At 34.6% G+C, this 27,947-nt stretch overlaps 1 protein-coding gene across 1 annotated transcript; it reads right to left on the bottom strand.

The window, feature by feature from the left end:
• Positions 1-267: 267 nt before the first annotated feature.
• LOC127853852 (uncharacterized) lies at positions 268-18,982 on the bottom strand. The gene is made up of 9 exons (XM_052388653.1): positions 18,954-18,982; positions 17,233-17,312; positions 16,377-16,433; positions 14,435-14,575; positions 13,197-13,358; positions 9,878-9,949; positions 7,132-7,209; positions 1,426-1,494; positions 268-299 (listed from the first exon to the last, which is right to left on the bottom strand). Exons 2-9 carry the CDS (start codon positions 17,276-17,278, stop codon positions 268-270), a joined length of 657 nt encoding a protein of 218 aa, XP_052244613.1. The 5' UTR covers positions 17,279-17,312; positions 18,954-18,982.
• Positions 18,983-27,947: the final 8,965 nt, after the last annotated feature.

Below are 27,947 nucleotides of genomic sequence, written 5' to 3'. Positions count from 1 at the left end.
GTGCAAATACCATCTGTTTTGTTTTTTGAAAATGGATGTAAACATCAAATTCTCCATTTTATTCAATATCGTAATAAGATGTAGACATCACATGCCCCACCATTATTTCGTAAGAAAACAACAGTTTTATCCGAATTTTTATACGACACATGTACAATAAACAGACATACGTGTGTCACAAATTTCATATTTGTAAGATAATCAGTATTAGAATGCAAGTTTATAATATAAATAATAAAAAGATCGTCAGCGTTGTGAGTATGGTCCTTATTTTTTGAAAATCATATTCTTGGTCGTATCTGAAATAAAAAAGTAACACTGTTTTTAAAAGCTTAATGTGAAATTATGACTCGTTATATTAACCGAGATTTCTTATCAACACTTCTTATCGATACTGTATAAATTGTAGATACATTTACATTGGCCTAAGCGTTCTTGAGTTATCATCCGGAAATCATTTTACTATTTCGGGTCACCGTGACCTTGACCTTTGACCTAGTGACCTCAAAATAAATAGGGGTCATCTGCGAGTCATGATCAATGTACCTATGAAGTTTCATGATCCTAGGCCCAAGCGTTCTTGAGTTATTGTCTGACAACCAACTGGTGGACGGACCGACCGACCGACCGACAGACTGACAGACCGACATGAGCAAAGCAATATCCCCTCTTCTTCGAAGGGGGGCATAACAATTGTTCCAAATTACAACAAAGATGTTGCAAACATACATCAGCCATACTGTTTATATTAAAGCATTTGGTAATAGTTCCTGGACGTCTCCAGGAGTTTTTCCTTACATTATTTATGTTAACACTGGACCGGCCCTATATGATATTTATTACCGCCTCAATGTACAATCGGTACAGTAGCACTGAAGTAGCATAGTGGTGGCCTCATTTATTTTCGCACAAGAATACACACGCGCATATTTTAATAGGAACATGAATGACGCTTTCCGAACGTCTCCGATGTTTGACGATGAATAGATTTATGGCGATCAACGTCTGTTGATGTAAGTTAGATTAAGATCCATATGTTTTTATCATCAACACATATTAAACTGAATCAAATACAACTTGCTAAATAATATTGTAATATATTCTCATGACAACTATGCACATATTTCAGCAAAGATGACTTGGCGATGGATGTTGATGGCTGAACCGTAATATCCCTTTAAACAACGTACAAAGCAGTGGATCATATATACGGGTCATTCATTTTGTACGCAATCACACTATCCAGTATACCTTTTGATGTGAGTTATTTTTCCCCAAATTACGCAAACAGTCATGCGTATTGTGTTTTGTTTATGTCAAATAAAATTGAATGCTACGTATTGTAGTATAACCACAAATGCAACATTATTTTATTATACTACCCATGGCCTAGTATTGATAGCGTAAAAACACAAGTGTTCATACCTTCATTATTCTCTTCGACGAATATATCCATTACCCTGATTTGAATGACAATTTGCTGATTGTTGTTTTCTGAAATAATGAAAGCAGGTAATGGGTTATTGCATTTCTTACAATACTGTACATTGTTTTTTGTAAAAGCATGACTACATTTACCGTGGATGAATGCGAATGTTTATATCTTAAGCAGGTTTTTGAATGTCCTTGATGACACAATTTGTTTATCAACTATAACATGCAAAATAAAGACTTGTTGAGGCAGTATGTTAAATACAGCAGTTTATGTAATTTTAGGGATGAACTTTTAATATTCTTGTAAAATAAATAGCAGACAGTTGTTATCCTTCGGGATAAGGCCATAAGATAAAAATTCTTCACATTTTACAGAATTCACGTTATATACCGACAACAAACGGATTTTCTTTTAATAAAATGCTTTATGATTATAATTGTTACATAAGTTTCCCGTTAGACTTTTTGGTTCCGTAACTAGTTTTTTGTACTATAGTAATGGAGTTAAAAAATGCCTGCGCCATGTTGGATGAATACATATGTTGTAATTTGTTGTTGCTGCTACTGGTCTTACTTTTTGAATGACGGCTATGACCGGATTTGTTTCGAGTCGCCTAAGCACGTGTAGAATTTGTTTTTTAAGGGACCTCATAGACACGCTAAAGCGACTTGGCACTCAAGATATGTTTTTGCTTTTGAGAACAAGACCAAAACTTCGAAGGTGTACGGAAAAATAGAATTATCCAATAGGGTTATAAATGTGAAATACTTGTTGTCTGCTTTTTGTTTTGACATATCCATGCAATTGGTTAGAAATGATGCCTTGACAACACAATGTAAATGGCCGAAAATTTAAATCTGGGCAGATAATAGTATTTAAACGCCTCTCGGATTTAAACATTCCATAACAAGACTTTGTACAAAGATTACCAGCTCCAATGTCTGCATTATCAATACTCTTCAGACTGTATAGTGCAGTCACCCTGACCCAAGACGACATTCTCCGTATCAGTGGTAATAAGAATGTAAAAAGTCATATTACATATTTTTAAAATCAATATTGAGTATTTATGAGCAAGTGTTACCTGCTATTAACATTGACAGCTTTGCAAATATTTACCATGATAATCAGTGAAATGAAATGCATCACTACTATATTTTAAATAAATGTTTAACTAGATGTGGATTATTTGCCCGATATACTTTTTTATCCTGCGTCTGTTGCAAACATTGACCAAATAAAGCAGGGTCGGATAAACTAGTTGATATCCGGCAGTACATCACGTGACCGTGATCTAACCGTAAGTATGTATTCCTACGCGCCGATTAACATGTTAACGTGTTCTAATATTTGACCTTTGAAATTTATTGGGACGTATCATGAATGTTATCGTTATATTATATATCATCCTTTTTTCTTCTTTAAAACATATTACCGAACCGGCTCTCCGTATTTATCATTTACATTTACTTGATGACGCAATTTACGACGTATCTAGTGTGACGTCATTTCTCAGACAAAACATACTATCTAGTTTCTCTCAGGATTTTAGGGACAACAATTTTGACGTGGTGGTTTTAACAGTATTTTTTCAAAGAATTTAAAGCATCGAACGAATCATAAACGTATTCCGGATTGTGTGTTTGTCATTCAAAAGTGTTCACTTCGATAGGAATAAAATAATTCGCTACGACAGGATTACCATTTCGTTAATCGGAATTTGGGTCAGAATGGTTAGCATTCGATACAGACGCTATCAAAAAATAGTGCGGTTTAAAATACATTTCGATACAGATGTAAAAACAGAAATGGATTTCGACAAAGGGATGGAAGAACAGAAAATGGATGTGTATATCGTTGTTAATGTTTTGTTATAAGCAATGGATTAAAGTTGTCATTAAGGTGAATAAAATTTAGTTATTGTTTTGCTGCTGATTTTGTTTTCATTTTTGTACCAAGAAAAATATCACATTCTCGATTCGTTTTTTATTTCTTCTCATATTTTCAATAGGAAAGTATAAAAAGGAACAGTTAAATGTGGAACTATTTTTTAAGTGACACAATCGGTAGTTATTTGGTCGTCAGGAATGTAGGAGGCCCGACAAGAATTGTTATATCAATTAATCATTTGTTTTTGATAAAATGTGTCAACGGCATGAGGCAGGATAAATCAAATACATGGTTGGTGCCGAGATGGAGAAAGCTTATCCGGTTCGGCCCGAAAAAGAAAAATAGGGCTCGCTAAAGCTCGCCCTATTTTCTTTTTCTAAGCCTCACCGGATAAACTTTCTCCATCTCGGCACCAACCATGTATTCTCTATATACTTCATCACTTAGAACAAAGCATATCCCTACAATTTATCATAAGATACTACTGATACTGACTACTGCAAGTTTATTTGACCATAGTGGTCATGCTTGTCTTTAAACTGTTCATCTAAGTCAATCATTAACAAGTTGTAAGGATAAATCGGTGTTCGTGATACGATGAAAGTTAAAAGTCTTAAATACTAATATATCCAACAATTAATTGATCAATGTTAATGCTATGTTAATGCTTATAGTAACATGTTTGAATAAGAGCAAAGTATGGCTTCTAAATCTGATTTCTCAGCGACAGCACACATATGCGGAAATGCCTCATTTCGTTATTCTCATGGCTGTGAGTCTTTCTGAGTCGTATTTATCCACTGTGACTATAACACTTACTCAGCAGATATTGGAGCTGGTAATCGTAGTGCATACGTAGTTTCAAAATCCAATATATATCTCCACTTTCATTTCTATGCAATTGTATTTTCCGAGGCTACATACTTATAACGATGACATGTATTTATAAATAGGTAAGACATATATTTATTACTTGCAATAATCATTAACAAACCTCTCTTCGTACATCTACCATTTAATTTTTCTTGTAAGATATTTTATGGATGCTGCTGTGTATTTTGTCTACCTAGCATACACTTTCTCCTTCTTTCCAATGTATGCCGTGTTACTTCCTTGCATATGCCGACTTTAACTAGAGATTGTCGACATAAATAGTGGTAGGACCAGGGGCAGCACCAACACATATCGTTTGCAATACATGTCAAATATGCATTGTTCACCAACAAGGCGCCGTAATGCTGATATCTTACGCAAAATTATAACGAAAAAAGTAAACCATTAAAACACGGTTTTAAAATGACAAACATGAAAATAATACTCAAAAGCATTCAATAAGATACCGAGCAATATTTCTTAGTAAATGGAGAATAATGTACATTTTCACCCGCCTGTTAGAGCACTAATTGTCTCCCTTAACTGAGAACATATTTTTTAGTACTAATATTACAACAAAAGCAAACAGATAACATCTATACCAGACCTGGCAATGCAACGCGAGTAAGATGATGTCTTATTGCGTGTCATATTTACTTTATTAAGCTATTGTTGCTGAAAGAAAGTCTATAAGAAAGTGTATACGCAACTTAAATAACAAGCAACCAGATTGACACATATTTACACAATGTAGATAAAATATATATAAATGTAATATATACATATGTAATATATATATATATATATATATATATACATGTGGTGTGTGTGTGTGTGTGTGTGTGTGTGTTGTGTGTATGTGTGTGTGTGTGTGTGTGTGTGTGTGTGTGTGTGTGTGTGTGTGTGTGTGTGTGTGTGTGTGTGTGTGTGTGTGTGTTGTGTGTGTGTGTGTGTGTGTGTGTGTGTGTGTGTGTGTGTGTGTGTGTGTGTGTGTGTGTGTGTGTGTGTGTGTGTGTGTGTGTGTGTGTGTGTGTGTGTGTGTTGTGGTGTGTGTGTGTGTGTGTGTGTGTGTTGTGTGTGTGTGTGTGTGTGTGTGGTGTGTGTGTGTGTGTGGTGTGTGTGGTGTGTGTGTGGTGTGTGTGGTGTGTGTGTGTGTGTTAGTGTGTGGTGTGTGTGTGTGTGTGTGTGTGTGTGTGTGTGTGTGTGTGTGTGTGTGTGTGTGTGGTGTGTGTGTGTGTGTGTGTGTGTGTGTGTGTGTGTGTGTGTGTGTGTGTGTGTGTGTGTGTGTGTGTGTGTGTGTGTGTGTGTGTGTGTGTGTGTGTGTGTGTGTGTGTGTGTGTGTGTTGTTTATGTATGTATTTATGTATTAATGTATATATGTATTTATTTTATGTATTTAAGTATGTATGTATTTATCCCCACGCTTTTTGAGGGGGGGGGGGAGGGTCGCAGAGTCAATTATGACCATGTCATACATCACTGACAACCAAAGCCTGTGGTTTAGAAGAGATCATAACCAGAGTTGATCATGTATCTATGAACATAAGTTTAAAGGTATGTAATGAACATCAAAGAAATTATAATTATATCATTTACAAAAAAACTTTGACAAATCAATCATTTGGGTTATAAATAATCAAAATAATAAATCTGTACAGTAACTGAGAAAAGAACTTCAATTCTTGGTAAGGAAATATATAATATGAGATTTATAATTATATAAATTACTTCCCTTGAAAAGAATTGTCTGTTACAAATCTCTTTTTTTTTGTAGCAAATAATTAAAAGCCACTACCGTGACTGTAGATTCACCACTCAAAATAAGCAGCTCCATGAGATACATATATAAAGTGGCTATGTTCAATATTGAATAATTTTCTCCCTTTTTGAAGCTTATTAATTCCCTTAAATCTGTATTTTTTATACCATAGACCGTAAAGGATGACCTTGACCTTGACCTTTTACCACAATGTGTTTGTCAGAAACACAATGCCGCCTACTGCGCCGCTTTGATTTATTTAACAAAAATATATACGTGGGCAGGTCAGATAACTATGTCCATTTAAAGCTTATTACTTCCCTTGACTTTGTTTTTTCGACCCTAGACCATGAAGGATGATGTTCACCTTAAAATTTCACCACTCAAAATGTGCAGCTCCATGAGATACACATGCATGTCAAATATCAAGGTGCTATCTTTAATATTTAAAAAGTTATGGCCAATGTTACGTTTTTAGCACGACGCATACGGCGGACGGCGGACGGCGGACGACGAGCTGGCTATGACAATAGCTCGGGTTTTCTCCAAAAACAGCCTCGCTAATAAAACTATATGCTTATGGTTTTTACTTGCATGCGTTTAGTTAGACAAACAGTATGAATGATTAACTATGCACTTTACTATTTATATTAACTGCTATATATTTCATTTCCGTATTATGCTTAATGGTGTTGAAGCGTACACCAATACTGCATTTCAAATACAATAAAATACAGGTCCTTAATTAAACAATATTTGCAATTATTTTCATAACATTTTAATAGTGTACCATTAAACTATTATTAAGGAATAATATAAACATATTTTTTACGGAAAATCCTATATAAATGAATGATCTGTAACATTTTTAAACCAGGCTTCGTTATAATAAAATTGACAGATCGCTATTGGATATCTAACCGCGCCTTCTCAAGATATTTCCGTCAATTAATTAAGTCCACGCTTTCTGAAAGGCTTACCAAATTGTTCATCACAGCGTGTCGATCATTCAAATTATACTTACTCGTAACAATATTTTTAACATCAATACTTCCTCTGAAGATAGAGTTTATTATTAAAATCTCGAAAGCTGAATTTCGCATCGATATCCACGTATCATGAGACTTGAAAACAAACATGCCAAAGCAGGATGAACTGTAGAAAAAAAATGTACCTCCATTGTTTTTATTATTCCGATCTGGAACTGTTTTTAATAGATGTTCGAGCCAGGCGCTGACATATTCAAGTTGTTCTGAAAAAATAGTATTCACGTGTTAATAGGTCGCCGTGGCGTAGCAAAAAATGGTATCTGTGAGGCGAGTGGGAGTTATTTGTTCCATCTCCACTGTGGGAGTATTCTTTAGATCTTCCCCATATACACCAAGTAATGGTCCCACCTAGAAGCGTTTCAAAAAATCTTTGGCTTTCGATGCAATCGAGCTCAATTTCATAGGTTTAAAATAAGAGTTTAATGTGTTGGTCGCATATAATTCGTTTGTACCGCTTATTAAATGTTTAACATTTAAATTATTAATCACATTCAACCCTACATATTGCAGCATGACTCAGCGTCGCGTTTTATAATTTGTTAATAGATTCAATAACATCGTTCGTATCATGACGATTACATTACATAATAATAAACGTTCTGAAAGTAACATCATCCATGTTTTAAATGTTCAATACAAATGAAACATGCTTGCGAGTTCTTTAGATGCGTGTTAGTAAGACATAAGGTTAATTATCATTGTCTCATCATTAACTTAAGATTGTGCAGTACGCGTCAAATCTGCAATATTAAACGGGCCGATTTTTTTCGACAAGTGATGTTGGCTATCATACTTTGTCTAAAATGATGGTGTCTACTAGATTATAAATGTATGTCATTCCCTTGTTTGAGCTAAGAATCGTTCTAAATACTGCATTATGCATAATTATAAGAATTGCATTAATTTTCCTGTCGATCATCTACATATGTACTTACGACTTATCAATGCCGGAATTCCATTATTAAGAGATTGCGTATTTTGGTCTTCGTGCTATTGTCTGTGACTATGAACAGTATTACATATGACAGTCTTCGCAGCGTTTAAACAGATAAAGTTCCCATTAGTTAATGAAAGCTGCCGTTTATAATGGTTTGATTCCAAAACATTTAATAACAACATGTATTGTTTTGTAAAAGAATTAATACGTTTATTCTTGAAATTTTAAATTCTAAACAAGAACAGTTTAGCTTGATTACAAATAAAAAGTAGTATGATTTAGCAGGATGTTGTATATTACTAAATCATCTAACCTATGGCGATATAATAATGAAACACTTGTGATGCATTAAATGGATTGTTCACCTCTAAACCAGTAATAAATTGTTCTGAAAATAATAGTATGCCCGTGTTAAATGTGCCGGACGCACATAATGTGCATGTAATGCTTCTAATATTATAGTGTATATTTTGCATTAATGAATCATTAATCCCCTTTAAATTGCAGCACGACGATATGCTGTATTTATACTGTGTTGATAAAAAAACGATTTTGTTGACGCACATTTAATGTGGAAATAAAGTCAGTCAAGACCAAATAAAGAATCTTACCTTGATAAGTTACATATTACCGCCTAAACTGGATTTTTTCTTAGAAGAGACTTTCTTTAAACTAAAAATATCCTGAAAGCCGCAAGTGTCGTCCTTACTAAAGCCTATTTGGACTGCAGAGGCTAATCTGGGACAGTACTTTACGCACAGAGCAAGGTTCATATTTCTTTCAATCACAACATATTTCATAAACAGCTGTTAACATAGGTAAACTTTTCTGTGGGTTAGGTCTCATGTAAGATAAAATAGCGTCAACAAAATGGAAATCGTGATTAGAGTTAAATTTAACTCTATTCTTGCACACGAGCTGTGTTTTTCGAGAGAAAATAATATTTGAGCATCGCAATTCTCAAGGATCACCTAAGGCATAGATTTGAAGATGGGTTTTTTTCCATATTTTATTTAACAAGCAAGGACTAAAGAGCGTTATGTCGAATGGGCGTATTAAGTTTAAAAAATATATCAAAATAAGCTTACTGCCTAAAAAATACATCGCATTCTTAAAAACAAAAACAAATCGAAAATGACGCCATTTCGTATGCATAACGTCATTTAAACATAGTCAGCCTCGGTAAACAAACCCGCTTTACCTTTTTTACCAAGACCAAAACGGTAATTTCATAAAATAAATATATATTAATGTGTATCATTATGTATGACATAACTGACAACTTATTTCGTTTGACATTTGCTTCACAAACAATATGTTTATGCTTTTGTTTTATGTGTTAAGTTAGATCAACCTTATTATTGAGTAACTGCGCACTTACTATTTATATTTATTGCCATCTATTTAATATACGTTTTGGTGAATTGCAATGATAAGCGGTGTTAAGCGTACAGTAATAAAGCATTTCAAACACACACCAAAAAATCTTAATTAGACCATTATTGCAATTATTTTCATGAAATGTTGTAATAGTGTATCATTTAACAATTATTTAATAATTATAGTTATATCTTACAAACAAGCTTGTATAAAGACATTTATGACACGTTTAAGTCAGGATAAGTTATGGTGAAATTGGTCGATCGCGTTTGGATTTACAAACGTGCATGTCCAGATATCTCCTTTTATATATAACATAACATATTTTTTTTATTGAAAGACGATGCTTTCTGAAAGGCTAACGGCATTCCATGTCACAGCCTGTCGATCAATCAACTTATACTCACTCGTAAGCAATATTTTCAACATAAATCCGTAATCTGAAGATATATTTCATAATTGAAATCTCGACAGCTGAACATTAATAGCGACGTTTCATTGGACATTAAAAAGTATGCTTTAGCAGGATTTAGTGTATAAATAAATCATCTTACCTTTTCTGGTATCCAAATTTGATGTAAATGCTTCATATAGATTTTCCATCCCTGCTCCGGTAAAAAATTGTTCTGAAAACAAAATGATGCAAGTGTTTAATGGGTAGGTCGCATATAATTGGCTTGCACTGTTAAATATATAGGATATAGATTGAACTGGGAGTGATAATATAAAAGTGTTGAATGTGTTGACAGCATAAACTAATCATATTTTGAATTTTATAAAAATTTTATTACACTCGCACTTATCCTCTTAAAATTACAGAATTGCTCAGCGGTGTGTTTTATAATTTGTTGATAAACTAGAAAAAAATATTGTGATGACGAATATTCAATATGGAAATAAAGTCAGTCGTGCAGGAATGAAGAACATAAAAAGAATCAAGCACTTGACGAACTGTTTGGGGTCTCTAAATAACATTTTTTTCTAGCCGGTATTTGTTCTGGAATAAAACATCCTCTTTGTGTCAGTCGTTGACAAAATATTCACTGATGTGATCGACATTAACATAACTCCTACATAATGATAAGCGCTCTGCGAATTACATTAGCATATAGTTTTGTATATGTTTGTCATATCAAAATTGTTATTAAAAAAAATAAACAAGCGTCCCTGTATTAAACTCTGACAAAAAAGCATCGAAGAAAAGGTCATGTGTGTTTAACGAGGACGTACATTTACACCCGGCTAGTCAATTTATATTCATATTTCTTTTATTCACTACATTTCGAGTACAGCCCTTTTCATAAGTGTGACTCTCCCGTTAAGTCAGGTCTCATAATGGGCTAAAAATATACAAAAAGCGGGATTTAACCAATATTTTTCATCAACGAATTTATTGTCAAAGGTAAAACAGCCTCAACAAATTAATAATCGTGATTTTGCTCATATTTTACTGTACCACACATAATGTGTATGTTGAAAGATTTTTTTTATTAATATTTTCAAACTTCTCATTTGTAAAAAAACGCTTAAGTTATAAATTTGTATAAGATGTCTCATATTATCATTGTTTACTTATTCCGTTGTCTGCAATCACTGTAGTGCAAATATTGGCATAATCTTGTCACGAAATATTAAGACTGGCATACTGGGTGCAAGAAGAGTTTGAATTCTTTAAAAACATCACGAAAAGTACATAATGTCGTATGCATAACCTTATTTAAACACGATCAGAGTCATTATACACACCCTCTATTTGATTTTAACAAGTAAAAATGCAACCTCATCAATTGAATACATATCAATTAGTCGTTAAATGACTACTTGGGTGTGACGCAACTAAAAACGAGGCCATTTATTATAACATTCCCTCTTTTTGGTCTCAACAAAGATATCAAATTTGAGTACCCAATCAGCTGAGCATTGAGCTATTGGAGAAATCGCATAAGTTTTGCGAAAAGACGGACAGACAAACGAACGAACTAGCGGACGGATTGACGGACATGGCGGACGGAAAAGCTGATGTTTAATGTCATTTGTTCAGGAAAGAAGAGCAGTTTAGAAATAAACGAATTTGTCTGTAGAATGTTCATTCTAAAGTTTATTTTCCGTGTCAAATTTGTATTTATTGGTGTTATTTTGCGTGTTTGTAAATTCCTGCTCGGTTCATGTGATATACATATCACAATGTTAAGTCCACATTTTTTACATCACACTTAAATTGATAGTATTTTAGTGGCATACATTTTCGTTTTCTAACTAATGTATAATCTCATTTATTTATGAAACTCTAGTCATTACAATACTAATTGATAATAAATGATAGTATTCCTGCTGCTTTTGTTTCTACTTGCTCATTCGCTCAAACAAAACAGTCGTTATATTACCTTAATGTCACCCACTACTTTGCGCGAAAGTACATAGTTCATTTCATTCCAACTACTATCAACTGTTGAAAACACAATAGCGCCAACGTCGTATCTTTTTAATGATATTTCTTCTTATGTTTCACTTGAACGTGTTAGGTTAGACAATCATTATGCTTAAATAACTACGTCGACGCTCTATGAAAGACTTACAACATTGTATATCAACGCCTTCCGATCGGTCAACGTATGCTCAATTATAATTACTATTTTTAATATCGATCTATCCTCTGCAGTCGGAGTTTATTCTTGAAATCTGTGCATAATTATTTATTAATTTTTGCTTCTAATAATTATTTATTTATGTATTTATATTTTACTTTATAGATAAATCTTGTTACTTGTAATGAATTTGAGGTATTCATCAGAAAAAGATAACAACGTTAGAAACTTCTCTCTCCCGTCGCCTATTTTGACTTGTTCTGAATATAAATATAGTGAAGTGTTGAATATTGTGCTCGCATATTAAAACCTTTGCTGACAATTTATTTGTTAAATGTAATTTTATAACTTTAGTTACTTTATCAAACGTTTCTTTTAAATTATATCATATCTAAGTGATGTGTTTTACAATTGGCTACCTAGAAAAGATCGATTTGTAGACGTATATTTTATTTTTCAAATATAGTCAATTATTCTCTCCCAAATTGTCCTGCATTGTTGTTGTTGTTGCAACACTTGATGCAAATGACAAGAGCGTTGTTTAAATTTATCAAACATATGTCGATATTTTTTTAAAGAAAATGGCAGGAAACCACTTGAAGCAAATGATTATTATTTCCTAACAAGCTGTCCTCCATAAACAAAACAACGTATCTCTATCAGTTGCTGACATAAATTCAATGAGTAGATCACCCTTTTAATAAAAGTTACATACTGATTAGATGCGATGCCTGCAAATGACTTTAAGCTTTTTTGTTATACATAAAATTCAAATGAAAACATGTATTTAGAAATAATTGTCAGAACAATTACATAATTACTTATCATTCATACATAGTGGTGCAGCAGGTTTGCAGTCCGCGATATTCAACGGGCCTATTATCTCGAAATGTGATGCTAGTTATTCAATATCACGAATGTTTGTGTTCATTAGATTGAATATGCATGTCATACGCTTTTCGATATTAGAATAATTGTCTTGATTGAAGTTCATTTGTAATAATTCAAGAAGTATCATCGGTAGTTTTGGAGAAATCGCAGAAACAAGTTTTGCGGACGGACAGACAAATGAAAAGACAAACAAATTGACGAACATGACTGATGGGAAATTTTCCCCTTTCCCTGTACTGAATTTGAAGTGTTCATCAGGAAAAGATCAACTAGTGAATACAGAAAGTTTATGTAAACTAAATACCGTGATATAACTGAAATAATGTTGAAAACGGTGACAGGTACAACTCACACACACACACTATAACGTATATTCGTTTTGGTAACATAGGCTTACCCATGTCAGATGTTGGAATGGTTTCATTCACATACGGAGATGCTTTAGTCGGTACTTCCCCACTGTTATTATGTCGAAAAGCAGGTAGATCTTGGCTTTGTTGTAACCGTCTTTCCGTTAACGCTACAGTATTGCGTCGGTTCTGTGACGGCGTTGCTGGACCTAAATAATTTGAAAACCACGAGGAAGTAGAAACCATTTCAGAACAAATAAAAGTCGATGAAAAATGTATAAATCTTCAATTTAAGGAAAAAAAAGCAGACTAAGTGATAAAAAGGTTTGATTAAACTGTGATTCAATTACCTTGTGTAGGTAATTTAAAAATTCTTGTTCAAATAAGAATACAATAGGAATTTTTGAAAAATGCACAGTTCACAAGAAAACAGTTATTCGATTTTAGATTCGTAAGTTTCTTAATAACAAAAAAAAAACTACATTTAACAGAGTAGATGAACACAGAATATCCCGTGTGCACGTCGGACTTTATTATTTCGAGTGATGAAATGTATATTCAACACTATTTATATTCACACCATAGATACATTTGTTTAAATTGTATCGATAACAGCTACATTCGTACAAAAAAAACATCAATTTGTTTTCCCTATGTTTGTGGATATGTCGCATAGAACTTTTAATGAGTACAGCGGACATTGTGATTAAATGGTACTGTTTAAAAATTACCACCGAGTAAAGACGTGCGACCGCGTTTTTATCGAAGAGCTTTCCTTCATAAACGCGTGTATGGTCCGGTTTATAAAAAAAAAATTGTATGCGTTTCTCTTTTAACTAACACGAGTGTTTAAATAAAGACCTTTTGTACATAAAAAACACAATGTTCACGTTCTCCTTGGATATTAGATGCAATTTTGTTCAACAAAACTTTCTATCTAGATTCGAACTTGTGTAGTACGTTCGTTCGAAGTGTTACACATGGAAAGATTGTATGTGCTACATAACGCATGATGACATTAACCAGAAGTTATCAGTATATAAACGTGTGTCGCGCTAAACTCAAAAGCTATGACTGCCAGTTTTATGAAACAAAACTCTCAAATCTTCTCTCAGCATAATGATGTGTAGATTAGGATATTTCGTGTACGGTTGAAGTATGATTTCAGAAAGACTCGAACAGCCATATAACTATTAACTATTTATGGCAACATAAATATATACCAAAAAGTGAACATGTAAAAGAATTTCAAATCAATTTAGCAACACAATTAGTTAATGCATACCCGGGTCATAAGTGTTAGCGTCATAATTCCGTGTTTCAGCTGACTCTCCTGTAATATTGGTTGGTATAACCACCGACTGGTCCACGTCCTGAGGTAGCAATAACCCTTTAGACGGTGAAATCGGTTTGTTGTCTTTAGACACTAGGTGGTTTACAATTGAAAACTATTTATCTCTGTATATAAATCATCATTAACGCAATAAAGCATACTATTTATCACAACATTGGTGCTTTATCCCGCAGATTATAGCACACTACAACCTAACATGATCACACATTTATTTGCTTCGTGCTAGAATCCGAATATTGTTCGATGCTGTGCAAACGATAATAGCAGTTATTTATTGAAGTATTTATATGGAGTGTCAAGCAACGAGTATAATCAAGTCATCACTTTTTCACAACGTATCAAAGATAACCATATACTTATATAACAGGTAAAGTAAAGATACTATATTACTTCAAGTTATTCATACTTTTCTTAAAATATGGTATTAGAATGTCTGCAATACAAAGTGCCCTTGACAATATACTACTATCTTATACGAGGATTTGCATGATTCAGATTCAAATTGTTTAACACCACCCTTTATCCCTTAATTAAGACCATAATCTTTCGATAAGAGACTGTGTGCGCATTACATATGCAAATGATATACTCCTTCATAATATCCAACGTTTTACCTGTACATTATAAATGTGTTTCAAGGAAAAATGTATTTGTTATGGACTTCAGCAACAAGTAAGTTTGCAGCTATTATGTAACGCAAACTTATGACACAGTATTTTATTTAAGTGCTATCAAAAAGGAAATACTTAAGGCAATATTTTTCACAATGGTATAATGCTTGTAACATTTTACTGAAATCTACAAGAAATGCCAAGCTGATATAGTATGTGTTGCTCAGCTGTCAACTTCAAATATTGTATGTCAAAATGAAATAAAACAAGAACATATCAATCACGTTTTGTATTCCCTACTATTAATTAACTTTATAATATTAGACGAGAATGTGTTTAATTTGTTCGCCCAATGCAAGTTGAACCTCGCCAATAAAGCTCGAAACTCGCCTTATACGAGAAAAAGGCGGCAAATATAGAAAAAAAACACGGCCAATACGGAAAAAGGTCGGCCAATACGAGATTTAGCCAATCGGAAACCAGGAAAAACTCGGCCTTATATGAGAAACTAAAATGTCGACAATTGTGGACGACATTTTGAAGTTGAATTGTTAGTTTCGATGCAAAAGTTTAAACCTTTAAAATAAAGTTAAAATACACAGCCCCACATATTTTCAGCTCCCTTTTTCGACAATGACAATAGTGCAGTGTAACCACAACAGTAAGGTTCATTATTTGAGCGTACATAAATATGCAACAATGACCGACGAAAGCAAAACTATTTCGAAATCATGGAGGATTTACACATTACAATGCAATTTCTAATGGCAATAAGTAAGTTTTCAATCCTTATTGTCTTTCTGAATTGTATTAACAACAACGGTAGTGGATCCAGTGTGGCTGGAATATAATTCAGGTAAATTTTGCATAATATCGCGACCTGTCAAATTGTGTGCCTGCATACGGTTCTGTCTAGAAAGCATATTTCGTCATATAATAAGTTTAAATGCTATTGTTATTATGCGTTATCAGTAATATCGCCTTCATATTACCATATGAAATGATAATTATTCTTATGAAATTAAATGCATGGAACATTTGTTTCTTCTTGCAACAATATTCAATTTTCGTCTTAAATTAACAAGATATCTTTTAAAAGAAATAAAATAATATTATAAAGTTAATTAATGAAATTGTCATCAGGCCAATACGTCTGTCTTCAGCTCAATAACAAAGCCAATATGAATTCAACTAATTAATAACATGATATTACAACATCGATGTGGTCTGTATACAGCTCGAATAGTAATATTATTTCTCACCTGTTAAAGGAAGGTCGCATTTTGGTTCAAAAACAGGGTTGCTTAGACTCGTTGGTTCTGCAAATATCATGATTGATTACGAAAGGTGAACATGTTACATTTTTATGTTGCAAACTTATATTATTCCATTTGTCATCAACATATTATGATTGAGTAGTGAATTGGAAATGGCGCTATATATACAATAAATCAAGGATACTGCATTAAGAAGAAGCTATTAAATGGGTCCGAAGGAGATTATGCTATTGTTCACCATCAGTATTGAGTTAAGTCGGTTTCTAAGCTGATGCAGATATTTTATAAACTGTACAACTGCATATTTAACTAAATAGTGTATACTATCTACTACACGACGTTTTGTTGTATTGGTCTGCATTTTATTTTTGTTTAAACCTTACTGGTATTGCAATAAACGTACAGTCCCTTTCTATAGCACATTGATTTCATCGTGCTCCAATTACTCAGTATGGGGATTTTCAATCGGGTACACATTTGATATCACAGTCGATAATTTGGTCTTACAAAAATCAATGCGACATATTGTTAGCTACCGAAATCAATAGCACTTAGCCGTAAGTTATTGTGTTAAGGTATTATACTATTGCTTACAAAATCATTTACAAATCTTGTTCTTATAAGGTTGTAACTAGACAATGAAAAGAAATATCAAACATGCAGTACGTATAAACATATGGTTCATTTAAAGGTGACCATATTACGATACTTATGGCGACAACCTTTTTTTTGGTAACATAGGCACGATGTATAATGTCGTTCATTATTAAATCTAAATAATGTTTATTGTACGAGTACATGAAACAATTAATTACTAAATAATGCGACATTTAACGTTTACCTTTTCTTTTACGGGGAGTCTTGTTCTTATTCTTACGTGGAGCCATCGTCCAGCATTTTCTTTTTTCAGGCCATATGTGTCTGTCGAATGAAAAAGAAAATATCTTTATTTTTAAAAATAAAGTAAAATGACAAGACAATTAATATCTAAGTTCAATTTATGGTTTTAGTGTTTTTTTTATTTCACTGAGTAAAAGCACGTACAAACTGTATCCGTACATGTGGTTTTTAACGATGTTAAATAAGTTCAATAATTAACTATTTCCCAAATATTCGTATTCATTATGATTTAAAGGATACTTGACTTTAGTTTAATGACTCTTACAGATGGTAGTTCCAACGCACTTATCTGGCATAGAACTAGTATCAAAGAAACATACAATTGTACAAAATGTTGCATGTTGACCTTTGATCCTGAATTTCGGCGTTCGAATCTTATGAATTGGGAAGAAGGGACAGGACCTTAAGCATGAACATTTATCAAACCATGTGCGTCACGTTTGTTATGTTCAGCTAAAATAATTACGGATTGGCATATAGCCTCCAAATGTGAGAGTTACCAATGGCAAAGGGCCTGGTCTCTGCATGAGGCGCTAGTCTTAATCTCCTTCGTCTAGTGCGGGACAATCTGTCTCATTATGCTTGTCAATTTCGTCAACATTTTGTCAAAATGCATCAATACTGGACAAAGAGGTTGGATTTTATAAATTTGACAATTAAATAATGACTTTATATTTTTACCTAAGTTAATTGACATTGCATATATGATTACGAAAGTTCAGTTAAATATCTGTATTGAGATTTAACTTCATTCCGTTATTATAAATGATACTTCATTTCAATCAAAATTGACCGTAGATTATCATGAAATCGGTAAATTTGGAGTAGTATATAAACTCATTGCGTACAAATCGTTCTAACGGAGTGTTTAAGTATCGTGACAGAAAAAAGAAGGAACCTAAGGCGAAAATATACAATGTTTAGGGACAGAACGGGTTTAAATAAAAAAAAAATATTATAATACTCCAACACACGTCTAGAGGTCAAAACAAAATTACAAAATCGATACACTTAAAAGCGGAGTAAAAGTGTACATTAAACAATTGTTATAGTGATGACAATTTTGTTGTTCTAAACGTAGGTACCGCATGAGGTTTTACGAGCACATTTAAATACAAACTGTCAACTATAGTTTATGCTAACTTCTTTCAACATTATACATGTTCTGAGATTTAGATTATCTGCATATCAGGTAACAATACACTTAAAATATCCTACCACGTGTAATCAATAACGCAATGCTCAATGACGGTTGTTTAAAAATAGACACTCTGTGTCATTTATGTGTCGACGACTTTAGCAAATTAGGTCAGTGTAGTAAAATGCGCGTTAACCCGGGACACAAATATTGCACTCAAACTAAGTTATTAAATAGTATTATATGAAATTAAATTTCTTATTGTCATATTTAATTACAGAACCTACAAGCAGACGCGTTTCATTTGTATTGAGTGAAATAAAAATAATCCGGTATAAACTTCTAATACTCTTTCAATATTTATATTGTCTTGCCTCATGAAAACCTGATTTCAGACTTTAAAATCCTAATAATTGTTCAATATGTGCATATTCCTGTTAACGGATGAACGTCTGAATATGTTTAATTATTTTGTTAACAATGGATGATTAACTTAATTGCGTTTATAACAAAGCATCACTTACCGTGGAAAAACTGTCGCCCTACTTTCGATTTCAACCTCACGCTTGTTTCCCTTTTTCACAGATGCCGATGTCGTATACAATGCATTAAAAATGCAACATTTGCAAGTGTAGCGAAAAAGAGCGTAAACATAGTTGGCATTATAATTTCGAACACATTATTATTAGTATTTAATTTTGAAACAACGAATAAATAATCGTTACGGAAATGCTCCCTCTGATATAACACTAAACACTTAATTCGACGTGTTTTGTTTAAAGGGACTAGAATAAATGATATCTTGTAAAGGACAAAAAATACTTTGAACAATGTAAGTTTATAATGGGACCATATGGGACTCGGTATGAGTGTAATAAAATCTGTATTGGTTTGTCTCAAGCGGAAGTGATTTGCTGTTTAATTTTCGAAGAAAAACTCTATTTGGAGTTGATAATCAAAATCCAGTCGTTTAGGGATTGGTCTTGATTGGACTCCGTAACTGGTAAGTTAGCTACAGCATTACTCCCTGATGCTGTCCGCTATGTTTTTATTTCTTTACTCAAACAAACGGACTATCGGTGGAAAACACAACAACAATATCTTAAATCACTACTTCACTTTTCACTAATTCATAGTGTAGCTGTCCAAACCATCCCGCCATACATAAAGGAGCAGGAAGATTTTTAGTAGCATATAAAAAAGTTAACTGTGTTGAGCGTGTAACGGCAAGAACTTGTTTATGTTGCATGCTTGTGTGATTATATAAGGCAGTATGTCTAGAAATGAATATCATTGTGAGCTAGCTGATTTATTGTTGTAACTTGTTGTAACTTGTTGCAGGAGACCTAATGGAAATGATGGATTGTTAAAACGATTACCATGACGACTGTCGAGTACATATGGAATGTAATGTTTTTAAGTGTTTCTTAACATATATGACTTAAAAATTGCTAGTAACTAAGTAAGTTATAACTGTAAACTATATCTATGAACTTGAACAGAATTAAGTCGAGTGCTCCCGCACATTATGTTAGTTGAGATCTGTGTTACAAAAACCTGTTGTCCCATTAAATTCCAGCAGTTAGAATGGATTCGCGACTTATCAAGATTTATGCACTACACTATTTTGTACCCGTAACAATCTATCGAAGTTAAAATCTACTAAACCCATAATCAGAACACTCCTCCCTTCTATATCTGAATGGTTTCCAGCTAAATGTGGAAACAAGTAACACTACCGGATCGAAGGACCCGCAATCCGCTGCACGCACATACTGACTTAACGCCATTTCCTACTTTGTTGAGTAAAAGACCTAACATATATTATGCTCATCCCGTTGAAAATACGTAGTTTTAACAACAAAGGTCCGGGGAAACTGTTGACGTTGAACAGAGAAGCCCAAACAATTTGTGTCTCTACCGGTAACAATGCTACATGTGTTGAACAATTCAGCCAAAAACTTATTCTGCATCAGATGGATGATGTTGCCCTTTAATGAAGCAAATAAGCCCTTACAAGGGAGAAAAACAACATAATAAGTTATTCTGCTTAAAAACGGTGCATATGTACTTGTCTGTCTATGTTCAGTGCGTCAGTTGGTGAAGATTCACACAATACCAATGATACCAGGTCTCACAGAAATCTTACTGGATCATAAACCGTCCACCCAATGGCTCACGGCACAGACAATAACAATCTTGCTCAGCGCTTACAGGATTCGAATTCACCTCCGAATCTATAAACATCTCCTGCGTAAACCTTGCGCGAACTTTCACTTCCTGCAAGGGATCATCCTATCGTGATTCATCACCATCACATAGTTCTTTGACTTTACACGATAGGGATATGATGATAACATATTGACCATCAGTGCTGGTTCCTTCGATGGTTATTACAGCGTTCTATACTTTCCTTTCAGCACCACCGATTATGCATAAGACCTTTTAAGCACTCGGAGAGCATAATGTATTTTTATCCGTTTCATAGAAGTCTTCACAGTACCCCTAGCTTTCTCATGAGCCTTCTGGATCTTTTCAACCAGATTTTTTAACATATTCTTAAGTGTCTTCACACGTTTCTGCCATGATCGGAAATCTCAATTATGCAGGGGTTTTGGGTAAAGCCATTTTTTTCACAAGCCCTGGTTGCACCTGCTATCTGCTGATTATGTTCATCCCACTTGTCATTTACTTTTTCTATAAAGCAACGCACTGGATTCATGAGGGTTCTCTTAAACCGCTAAACTTTCCCATTTGCAGAAGTTATGCATGGCATTGTTTGAGACATGTGGATATGGAATTGAAAGCATTCTTTGTCTTTCCAGAAAAAAATCACATCTGGGCTCCCGGTGAACAACTGCCCTTAATCCGGCTCCAAACCGTCCTTAACCCAATCCCATAGAAACTTTATACATTCATCTTGCTTTTTTGCCTTGTCCAGCTCTTCAGAGAAACTGCAATACGTCACTACTTGTCACATCAGACACATTCACAGAATATGTAAACACGTGTCACGTTCGACACAAACACATAATATGTAAACCAGTTTCATGTTCGACACAAACACAGAATATGTCAACACGTGTCACGTTCGACATAAACATAGAATATGTAAACACGTGTCACGTTCGACACAAACACAGAATATGTAAACACGTGTCACGTTCGACACAAACACAGAACATGCACACTCGTCTTCACAAACAAGTGAAACACTAAAATGAGGGTTATTGTTTCACTGGACCCTCCAATTTCATAATTACCGCTCTGGTGTGATCCAGTTTTCCGGAACAAGTAAGCCAACTGGCATCATCATGCCCTCGAGTATGGCAGACCAACTAGGGAGTCTTTTTATTTGCCCATAACTCGTAGATGGTCCCGTTGCCTGTTTTTCGCTAGGATCCCATACAAAGTTGACATCCAGTGGTATCAGTTAGTAAAGGTATTTCAACTGATGCACCCTTCAGCAACTCTTCACGATATTTACCAACAGACAATTTATCATGACCTTGAACTAAAGATCTTGATCAGACAAAGCATCTTCAAAAAAATAAGTCCGTTGGATATACGACTGACCAACCAACCGCTACATCAATTAAATTCGTTAATTTGCTCCTCTGCTCCTCAGCACGAACACAATAATCTCATCCACCTCAAGGCGAGTCAACTATCTTAACACCAGCCACATACGGTGGAAAAAACGTCCAGCTTTCCGGAACACATGAAAGTCATCAGCGATGGCATTATTGGCCTCTGGTATGTGGTTTACCGCCATTTGGTATTGCAACAGTTCTTCCATCCATCGCGCCAACTGTTCTTGCGATTCCTTGAAGCGTAACAGCCGTGTAAAACTGATATTATCAGTCCGCACTGTTAACGATTTTCCTTAGAGAAACTACTTGAACTGTCTGGTGAAACAAGCAGTTCTTTCCTTGGTATACAATTATTTCGTTATCTAGTTGTCAAGGCGAAGCTTCAATAAGATAATATTCTCTTAACCCTTCTGTAATTGACTAAGCACACTCCCAAGAACGATATCTTAAGCGTCTGTATAAAAAATAAATTACTGTTTGCGAGAGCAAGAACCGGAATTTCCAGTAAAGCAAGCCATAATGATTCAAATGCGATTTGTTGTTCAATACCCTATTTGAACTGAGTTCTTCCAGTTCATGCATACAACGGTACTGCTAGATATACAACACTCTTTATAAATGACCGTTGGTATTTCACAAAACCCAGAAACGGGTACACATCTTTCGCACTTTGTGGCACTGGCTGGTCTGCTACAGTCATTGTTTCGTTCGGAGCTATTGCCATCTGTTAACCGCTGCCCCTTCCCTCTAGAAACTAAATTTCATGCTGAAAGAACAGACACTCGATTGGCTTAAGCTTTACCACATACTGTCTGAACCACCTTAAATATTGTTGCAGATTGTGCACATGGTCCCAGCACCAGGATATCGTCCAATAATGCCAAAGTATGTCGTCTTAGAACAAGGGTAACCATCGACTGAACGTAACAGGCACCGAAACCCCACCCGCACATGTTCAAGCAGGCAATACTTTGTGATTAAGGCAGATTCTTGCGATCTTCATCCTTGACCTCCAATTGCCAGTCCGCTACATTTGCATCGGGTGTATAAACTACACATGCCCTGACAGTGTGTTCAGCCAATCTTCCACTAACGGCAGTAGAAAGGTATACTTCACAGTCACACTGTCCAGTTCGAGATAGTCAATTTACCAGCGGACTGTCCCAACACCCTTTGTTATCAAAACTTGTGTTGATGTTCACTCACTGGTGAACTTTCACACCCGCGTCTAACAATATTTTCAGGTGTGCTTCATCTTCACCAGCTAAGCAAGCATGCGTCCTTCGAATCTTTTGCTTTACTGTCTTAGCCATACCGGTGTCAATTGAATGTTCAATGGCAAACACATCCTGGAAATCACACAACACTTTAGCCATATTGTGATACTCTTCTTCAATTTGACTTTAAATCGACTTTAGGTACACTTCTTTTAAATGGTTAGGCACCTAATACACTGCTGATGACAAGATGCTAATGGCAGCCCAAGACTCTATGCTTGTGACACACCATTCACGTCAGTGAAAACTGAAGACGAAGCAGCTTGAACCCAAACAATATTTTCCCCTCAAGGAACAGTGCTGTTTAAAGCCATGTAGTCATCTTTTGAAAGCTTCTGTTGGAAATCCAGAACTGGACAAGGAATTTCAGGAACTAAACGCACCGGAGAACATTAAGCAACTTCTTCGAAAGATTATTCTTTTTAATACTGTAGCATCCACTGTGCATTCCTTTACATCAAAACACGAAACCCTTTGGAGATGAAATGACTCTGGTCATTACCTGACTCTCGCCCCTTCTTTATATTGTCGTATCGTTGCTTTTGACAATCCTTCCGAAAATTGGCTACCTTACCGTATTTGTAAAACACTATGCCTGACCTAGGTCGCCGTGCCTGGGAACATTTCTGCACGGTCGATGTTAGGCGTAAGCTAGATTGAGCACTACAAGAGAACAAGTAATGCAGGTTTGTCCCACCCCAAACCCACAACTTCTTAACAAGGGCGTTTCGACCCATCATTTATGTACCCACTCCATGGACAACGCTTATTGCAAACAGCAAACAGAACAGGTGAACAAAACAGTCTTACCTTACGCAGCGCCTGAACATTAAGTCATAAAGCACCAAACACCGTTTCTCTCTATTGAAATGAACGTCACTGTATTTTTCAGTCCGTTCACGACAGGTACAGATGCATTCAGACGCCAAATCCAATTTTAAGGCCACCCTTTCTCCGAAGCGATGTGTTGAGGTTTTGACACGCTCCAAAACTAGAAATCACACTGTAACGTGCCCTTTGCACATGTCACACCTCACCCATCAGCTAACCGTGACCCCAATCTTGTCGTACCCATGTGCCCCAATCCCCCACTGAATGGTGCAATCTATACTTAACAGTGTAACCCATTGAAGTATTGCAAACTTTTCTGTTGAGGTGCTGTATTGTTCGGCCTCTACTAGATGCTGCTTGCGACCACCGGATGATGTCAAGGTATTGGAACAGACAAGCCCTCAATATCGAGGCCGCACATGTCGAGCAAACAATCCCTGAAAACTTTTGTCGAGCAACGAAGCCCTGAACAACATCACTTTCACAACTTGCAAAGTTTGTTTCCTTGCTAAAAATCACAAGCCTCGTGTCTCGGAAATTGACGAACACATGTCCTAACCTTTTAAAATTAAACGAATTTCTTCTTTGAAATTTGAATGTGTCGTTGGTTTTCCTCATCGACAAATAAGTGTCGATTTTCGTCAATTCTTTCGAAGTTATTAGTAACTGAGTAAGTTATTACTGTTAACTATAACTATGAACTTGAAAATAATTAAATCGAGCCCTTTCGCCAATAATGCCAGTTTAGAACAATGCTTAAAAGACGTGTTGCACTATCGAATTCAAGCAGGGAGATCGTATTCAAGCAGGAATAGGGAGATACGCTGCTAGTCACAATTTATGTGCTACAATATTTCCCACCCGTAAAATCGCTCAAGATTACAATCTACTAAACCCATAATCACGAAAGTTTTAATAAAGGTATGTTGATTCGTATATTTTCAGGACGTCTCTTTCCGCTCCTGTCTTCATGCAAGACCATACATATGTTGATTTATTAATTGTCCTGAACAAACTGTTAAGCATTTGATATTCTTATCATTAACCGACTTGGCAGGAGGTTGCAGTAAACAATGCAGTTAAAGTGGCCAAAATTACAGCATCATTATGTAATCAGGGTGTATTTGCATATCTTTGTTTGAGAGTATGTGTAATAAAAGTATAATTAAAAATTTCGTTATGTTATGTTATAAACTGTTGCGATTTATTTTTGAAGCATTTGTGTTATCTATTAAGGTAAAATAAATGTGAATCAACATAAGAACACATTTTCAGTCACTCAAATATAATGCGTTTCTTTATAATTCATTTAACTTTAGCGTTATGATCTAAACAGTTATAGATTGTTTCAAATTGAAAAATAGTATTTTATTTCTATTGATGATGATATTGTTTCTAGCATGCCTATACTTGTTTTTGGTTTCTGATTAATTGTAAAAAAGCTGGCTTGTTTGCTGTACTGTTTGTTTCGACGAGTCATCGGTAATTACCGTTTACCTGAATATTAACAACGCAAATGCTATGTTGGTAGTTTCAACATCACAAAACATTTTGTGTAAACAGTAAGTCATTTCATAATACTAATTGATAATTAATAATTTAAATTAACGTGGTTAGCACTATGAAAGCAATATAGGTAAAAGTACTTATATAATGGTGTTAATAAAAATTGTTTCTTAGTTTTACAGTTTTGCTATTCTAGTTACCATTTGGCTATCGTAAATTGTGATAATGCTAATGTTGTTGTTTGTAGTATTATACTATTAAAAACTTTACATTTACAAAAGGAATATGATATCCGAAGGTATATTGCTATGTTCACGATCAAAGTTTTGCTATGCCTATTGTGAATATTGTAAAGTGTATTTCGCAATTACATTGAATACAAACGCTCCCGTTCGATTTTTATGTGCACCGAAATACAACCTTTTATCAACAATTCATCAACACAAATGTGCTCAATTTATAGTTTTAAACTAATAATCTTTCTCAAAGTTATATTAAAATGCAATGATCTGCTATGTACCTACACTGTTTAAATCAGATGCGAGGCACTTTCAATCACGTAAATTATCGCCAGTATTTCCCTTCGAAGATATACATACTTCGATGGATATTCATGTGCCGCAATAGGTGTGTCAAGTTATGTTCGTGCAAGCATCATACAAAGGATCGCAAGCAATAACTGTAATAAGTATTCAGCTTCAGTATTACACGCTGCTACATCATCGCCTGACAGGGGTACGATGTGATCATCTGACTTCCATTACAATGGGTATTTGTACTTGGTGTCGGTTCGTTTTCGGTGCCATCTCTAGCTCTTCGGGCATTAAGTATATAACGTTTCAGCTAGTCGTGTTGTAAAATATATTAATCATGTTAATGATAAAGAATAACAGCAATTAATTAATAATGGTACTTCGTGAATGTATTGATATAAATGAGGAGAAGTTCCATGCTAAAAAGAAATGACCATTCACTTTCTTAAATAATACTTATTGCCCTTTGTTGTTTTTGTTTGATGGGATTTGGCACAACTATATCTCAGATATGATAAAAGATTTCAACATGAAACGTCATTGGTGTGTAAAAACGAATTCGAAGAAGTGCCATCAACAAGAACTATAACCCTGCACTTTCTGAACTAAGAGTGTTTGTCCTTTGTTGTTTTGTTTGCTATATATCAGACACGCTACAATATTTCAATTCATAAAACAAAGACACTACGCTTAATTATTACCAATTAATTATAATCCTACACTTAACGATTATACTGTACATCGGGAGATTTGCACCGACACATACACCAAGTTTATTTGGCGTGAAAAGATGCAAGTGCACACGTGAAGCGTTGCGAATGCGCAAGTTGAGAGTTGCACAAGCGTATGTGAAGTGTTTTATGTGCTCGTGGAGAGATCTCATACGCACGTGCTCGAAAATATTCCGGATGTAACTTTCTATTCTACCGTGCTTCAACTTGAAGATGATATCCATTGTGTGATAAGTATAATTGTGCTTCGCTGATGAGTTTTACAGTATCAATGAAGTGTGTAGCAATGTACTCATATGTTTTAGTACAACTTTAATTTCGAAACTTTACGTTTAAGATTTCATACTTAATTTCGTAGCCATCGTACGCTGTTAATTCGGCGTCACTGATCATGAGCATTCCATAATAATGAAATTAAGACAATAGTTCATAATCAATACAAAATTATATAACTTGTTTAACTCGTTTTGCTGACACATTATCCATACTTCTTGGATAAGAAATGCTGCGCAATTTTGTATGACCATTTCGATAAACACTTATATACTTTTCATCTACTGGGTGTGGTTCTGATACACCTTTCCACGGATAAGTTGGTTACACAATAATACTTGTCTGCCAGCAATTATTTCCCAATGTTGTCTATGATCAGTGGTAACTTTTGCCTTTTTTGCAAACAGCAATGTAAACCAATTTTGTCGGGTCGTAAGTTGTGTTGGAGTTTTCCCAATGGCGTAATATGAATGTTATTTACAGTCAAATCCTGATATTCAACTTAACACCAACGGATTAAATGCCAATTTTGATGAAGTAAGTTGCCTCATGTTCGAACACATTTTGTACATTTTTATAAAATTAAAGTGATTTCAATATTAATTAAACATAAAGCCAACAAAACTTCGGATCCGTTATTGAAATCAATTTTGGGTTTTACAAATACACACATTTTGGTAAAACAGAATGACAAAAACTCATACAATCCTGGAATTCTCGCACAAAATAGAATGTTCGTACAAAAAACATAACATTTAATTAAATGCTTCCACT

This window comes from Dreissena polymorpha, chromosome 12, assembly GCF_020536995.1.
Source record: "Dreissena polymorpha isolate Duluth1 chromosome 12, UMN_Dpol_1.0, whole genome shotgun sequence".
In the NCBI taxonomy this organism is placed as follows: Eukaryota; Metazoa; Mollusca; class Bivalvia; order Myida; family Dreissenidae; genus Dreissena; species Dreissena polymorpha.
Note: the sequence above shows the minus strand (reverse complement) of the source record. Positions and strands in the feature narration are given on the sequence as shown.

What these genes read in the sequence shown, in the direction of transcription:
- LOC127853852 (XM_052388653.1), bottom strand. Translation starts at nt 17,278, where the DNA reads ATGGCTCCACGTAAGAATAAGAACAAGACTCCCCGTAAAAGAAAAG. An exon ending in CGCTAACACTTATGACCCGG is followed by an intron (nt 13,359 to 14,434) that starts GTATGCATTAAC and finishes CAAATTATTTAG; the next exon opens with GTCCAGCAACGCCGTCACAG. An exon ending in CATTCCAACATCTGACATGG is followed by an intron (nt 9,950 to 13,196) that starts GTAAGCCTATGT and finishes TTTTGTTTTCAG; the next exon opens with AACAATTTTTTACCGGAGCA.